The 5552-nt window shown below is 33.8% G+C and overlaps 1 protein-coding gene across 1 annotated transcript; it reads left to right on the top strand.

Annotated features, from left to right (window-relative positions):
* Nucleotides 1-2840: 2840 nt before the first annotated feature.
* On the top strand, nt 2841-5078 carry LOC131041947 (uncharacterized). Its single transcript, XM_057975223.2, has one exon. It carries the CDS (start codon nt 3848-3850, stop codon nt 4796-4798), a length of 951 nt encoding a protein of 316 aa, XP_057831206.1. The 5' UTR covers nt 2841-3847; the 3' UTR covers nt 4799-5078.
* Nucleotides 5079-5552: the final 474 nt, after the last annotated feature.

Below are 5552 nucleotides of genomic sequence, written 5' to 3'. Positions count from 1 at the left end.
AGCCTACTCCAAAAATTCAAATATTTTTTGGATAGTTAGATATAAAAGGAGGCCTACCTCTCTCATTTGAAGTCTAAGCCTATGATGTCTAATAAACTCAATCAAAGATTTCAAATTCCATTCAAGTGAGGAAACAATCAAGCATTGAAGGAGAAGTGAAGTCAAGTTCAAGCATTCAAGATGGCATCCATGATCAAACTTATATGAAGACATTCTACATGACATTTTAAAACCCTTGTGTGAGGATTAAAGCAAGCACCATCAACATATGCATTCTAATTACAAGCATTCAATTTCAAATCTAGCCTTCCCTCAAAAGGAAACCACCTTGCTGCAATTGAATTTTATTTCCATTACAATTATCATTTCAATTTCAAGGTCAATTCCTAAACAAGGTTTAACCCAAGTGAAAACCCTATCCACAAACCCTTTCCCTCTATTTCTTTATATAGGAAATTGACTTAAGAGCTGCGATCAAAGATTTCAATAGAATTGATGATGACAAATAGGATTAGATTTCGAAGGAATGAAAAGTGAGGACCAGGGTGACCTACCACCATGATCCTGAGAATTTTGCCTGAGCTTTTGATGGTGGATCTAGTACGTCTCCTTGATCTAGGAAAGATCCCACTTGCCTGTTAGGGAGTTACAAGACCAGGGCAACTTAGCACCACAGTCCCGACAATTTAGCCTAAGTTTTCAATAACAAGTTTTGATCCTCTTCTTCTACTCAAATCTCTATCAATGGCTTTGTCTAATGTATGCAGCACTTTGTTATTACTGATTTGCTTCAATTATCAATAACTTTGTCCTAAAATTTACAATTCAAATCAAATTGCAACTCAAAAGTGGGAGGCAAACAAACAAGTAAATCTAATCAGTATTTCATCCCATTTTGTAATTGGATTGTGGCTAGATCTATTGAATTTGCCCCTCTTTTAATGTAATGATTAATTTAGTAAGATTAGTGATTTTATTATCTTAATTGGTGAAACCCTCACTCTCTCTAATTAATTAATCTATATAACATAATTTCAAGAAAATTTAATTTCTTATAACAATATATATTAGTAAGTAGAGAGGTTTTTAGAAACATTATATCACACTTTACAATAATACTTTTTTAAAAGGTCAAGGCAATTCCAAAAGCCTCTCTTCTCATTCACATTTTAAGATTTGAACAAAATTTCTAATATTTACAAATGTATTTTCTTAACTAAAAAATAATATAACTTATATAATTAAGATATATTTTTAGAGAATGATGTTTAATCTCTAACGAGTATTAGTTAAAGTCAAAATTATTTTAAAATGATGAAATGTCTACAATTCATATTGATTTCTAGCTAAAAAACATTAGATTTGACTATGTAGGATTTTTATTACCAACATTTCAAATCAAACATCATGATCCAACATTAGGGTAAGAAAGCAAGAGAAGAGAGAAGTGGGGATTTCAATAGACCAATATGAGTAAATAGATGGAGGGTCTTGGTCTGCTTAAATCATCGCTTCTCTCTTCTCTTGTTTTCTTACCCTGATGTTAAATCATGGCATTTGATAAAAAAAAATGTTGGTAATAAAAACTCTATACAATAAAAATCTAAAAATGTTTTGACTATGAATTGAAATTATTTCCTTCTTTCAGTAACTATAATTTTATGTGATAGTTTATTGAAGTTCAACTCTATAGAACTAATCATTATCAATTCAAATTTTATATATTTGATTTAAAGAATAACTTATAATTTTAAATTTATTTAAATGTAATATTTGATAAATATTATTTAATTTATTTTATTTTAGAAAGGACTTTTCTTTTTATGAATAGATCCATATTACCATTTTAAAAATAGTGTTATAATATTTAAAAAGGTGGGTTGAAATAATCATATCTTGATAGTCCAAACATGAGAACAATAAAAAACAAAACACATAAATACAACTACAACACGCTACTCCATAATATATAATACTACCATAATTGTTCAATTGTTTATTTTTATATTAAATTTTAATATTTCCTCATTCTTGAACATTTCAACCCCTCTATGCATTAAATAGTGAAAGACAATAAGGTCAATTCAAGTCAAGCTCAAACCAATTCATAATAATTGATGCAAGCTATAAAACAAAGAATAACAAAAAAAAAAAAATCCATTCATAATAATTGATGAAAGATTTAAAATAAAGAATAATCAAATCAAAATAAAAACCTTAAAATAATAGTGTATGATAAAAAAAACCCACCCTGATAACGAGGTAAATCCTAACAAAATAAATGGCAATAACAAGAAAAACACCCAAACAAGCAAGGGCATATCAGCCCAAATCTGATCTATCACCACAAATTTTTTAATACCATTCCAAACAATAAAATATCAAATCCGTTTATTAAAGTAGCTGGCAATGAATGGACAATACCCAGCTCAGCAAATGACTTGAATACGACGTTTGCGCGTTATCAGACAAAAAGAAAAGTATATAAAAAAAAAAATTGGAAAAAAAAATCGGATCAGATTTTGCTTGCCGATGACCGTTTCAAAACAGCAGGCTTGAAAAATCTACGTCGGCGGCGCAGTCTTCAAAATAGAAATTCGCCGGTAAATTACAGTCGTCTTATTTAAGTAAAAATCGACGACTCGCCCGGGTCAATGGATTTCAAGACTTGAAAAGAATTGAATGAAAAATGAAATCTTGATACAGGGAAAATTTTTAAAATGAGATCTTGATTCAGGATAAAATTAAAAATGAAATCTTACCCTACGGTGATAAACCCACTGTCGATTCTCGAATGAAAAACTACCACCGAAAATCTCTGGAATAAACCGCCCCTGGCCTGCGTTCGTCAACGTTAATCGAAAAGAAAGGAATTTGAAATCGTCAAAATTGTCCGCAGATCGATAATATATAGAGGAAAAAACAAATAGGATCGATATCAGATCTGAGAGAACAAGGAGATTGAGTTTTTGAGTGTAATGGTGGTGTCAGATTTCAGTGGAAATCGAAGGTCTGGCGTTGGCGAGCTTATCGAGAGAAATTGGAAAAGATAAATGAGTGAAACTGATGAAATCTTGGAGGTGATGAGCTTTTTAAGTTTTTTGATCTATTTGCAAAAGAAATAGTAAAGATTGGGATGGTAACAGGGTCTGTGTTCAGTAAATGGACTGGTTTGTAATGAGTAGCTGATGAAAACATAAGCTTTGGCTTGTTTTTCTTCAGTGGAAATATATTATTGAGAAAGAGCTTTTCTTCAGAGGATTAAAAAATTTTGAGAAAGAGCTTTTCTTCAAAGGATTTAAATTTATCGAGAAAGAAAAACAGAAAGAGTTTTTCAAAGGATTTAAATTTGTTGAGAAAAGTTTCAGAGGATTTAGAAAGAGTTTTTTTTTTGGGACTGTTTGCGAGAAGTTTTTTTCTAGACTTTAAATTTTAAATTTGTCGCCGGAAGTTTTTTTTTCAGACAATTTAAATTTGTTGAGAAAGAGCTTCAGAGGATTTAAATTTGTTGAGAACGGTTTCAGAGGTTTTAAATTTAAATTTGTTGAGAAAGAGTTTTTCTCGGACGATTTATATTTAAATTTATTGGAAAAACAGAAATTTCAGATCAATTATATTTGTTGAGAAAGAGCTTCAGAGGATTTAAATTTGTTGAGAAAAGTTTCAGCAAATTTAAATTTAAATTTGTTAAGAAAGAGTTTTTTCTCCAAACATTTAAAGTTTTTGAGAAGAGTTTTTCTTCGGACGATTCAAATCTCTTGAGAAAGTTGAGAAAGAGCTTTTCTTCAGAGGATTTAAATCTGTTGAGAAAGAGAAAAGTTACAGAGGCAGGATTTGTTAAAAAAGGATGACCGAAGCAACACCGTCGTGCTTGTGCATTGCTAGGATTTGTAATCCAAAAAGGAGCAAGAAAAACAAAGAAGACGAAGATAATGGAACTCACAGTGAGCAGAGTCCGAAGAACAGCAAGAAACACAAAGAAGGCGAAGATAACAGCTTAAAGAGTCACCAGAACCTGGTTGCCTCAACATACAGAGCCAAATTCGGCGGCCATTGCCGCGATATAACAGTAACCTGGTCCAAGAACACAATTGGACAAGATCTTTGCGTTTCAGTCGGTGACAAGGAGAACCAATCAAGCTGCAAGGTTCATTTGAGGCCGTGGTGTGTGTGGCGAAAGCGCGGATCGAAACGCCTGCGGGTCGACGAATCAAGGAGCGCTGATGTCCTCTGGGATTTATCCGCGGCAAAATTTTGTTCCGGACCAGAGCCGAGAGACAACTATTATGTCGCCGTGGTGAGTAATAACCAGGCGGTTCTGTTACTGGGCGACATGAACGAAGCGGCCTGCAAGGCCGCTAGGGTTAAGCGCTCTGAAGACGATCCGGCGGTTCTGTTGTCCAGAAAAGAGCATGTTTTGGGGAAGAGATGCTTTGCAACCAGGGCAGAGTTTGGGATCAGCGGGCAGTCACATGAGGTCGCCATTGAATATCAGATGAAAGGATCCAGTGAACCGGCTCTGTTCATCCGGATCGATCAAGAGCTCGTCATTGAAGTGAAACAACTGGTGTGGAAATTCAGGGGGAACGATACGATTTATGTTGCAGGGTCGCCGGTTCAAATCCTGTGGGATGTTCATGACTGGCTTTTTAGCCCTGGTTTGGGCCATGGTATGTTTCTTTTCACGCCGGTTCAGAACAAGATTGATAAAATGGAGTGTGCTCTGAATTCTGAGGATGGAGCAATCTGTAGTCCGAAACAGTTCTGTCACATGCTTTATGCATGGAAATCTGATTGAGTTCCGGATTTTTACCTGTGTCTGGATTGTTTGTTTATCTCCATTCTTTTGCAGCCTCTGCTTGAGCTTCTTCGCCCTGTAATGTCTGCCATGATTTCGATGATTCTGAAGAACTTGTTTTGTTGAGGGAAGAAATTGAAGAGAAGGCTGATGCAGAAATTCAGATGAGGTAAATGTATTATAGTGACCAAGATCTTTTCCCACATTTAATCCGTTTGAATGTATCATGGGGGCCAAGATCTTGGCCAAATTCTCATTGTTTTAGTTTAAGATTTCACTTTCGCCCTGAGCATAAATTTGGATCTCATTTCTTTTTCGTTTTTCAACAAAATACTGCCTCATTACAGACATATCATATAACGGTTCAGGTCTGTGATATTTAAGGTTCGATATCTTGAAAAGCTCTGGAATTTATGAATGAGTTTGATAATAGAATAGAGGACAAAATAGGGTAACATCAAGTATTGATTTTAGGTCAATTTTTAAAATTTGAACAAAGAATCAAAGTGAGAGTAAAGATAATGATAATAGCCCACTTAAATTATTTGTTAAAATTTTGATAAGAAATTGAAAATGTATAATAGAAAATCATGCAAAATAGAATTTTATATGTTTTAAAATAGAGATGGTCAACGGGCTTTTGGTTTGCTAGTGAAGTTGAAATGTTCTTAATGAGTCCGCTAGGGATCAAGTCTTGGAAGTCAAGATAGATACCCCTCTATCTTTGACTCTTAGCTTTAAGTCCAATATAAAA

This window comes from Cryptomeria japonica, chromosome 1, assembly GCF_030272615.1.
Source record: "Cryptomeria japonica chromosome 1, Sugi_1.0, whole genome shotgun sequence".
Classification (NCBI taxonomy): domain Eukaryota; kingdom Viridiplantae; phylum Streptophyta; class Pinopsida; order Cupressales; family Cupressaceae; genus Cryptomeria; species Cryptomeria japonica.
This window is presented reverse-complemented; position numbering and strand designations above follow the sequence as displayed.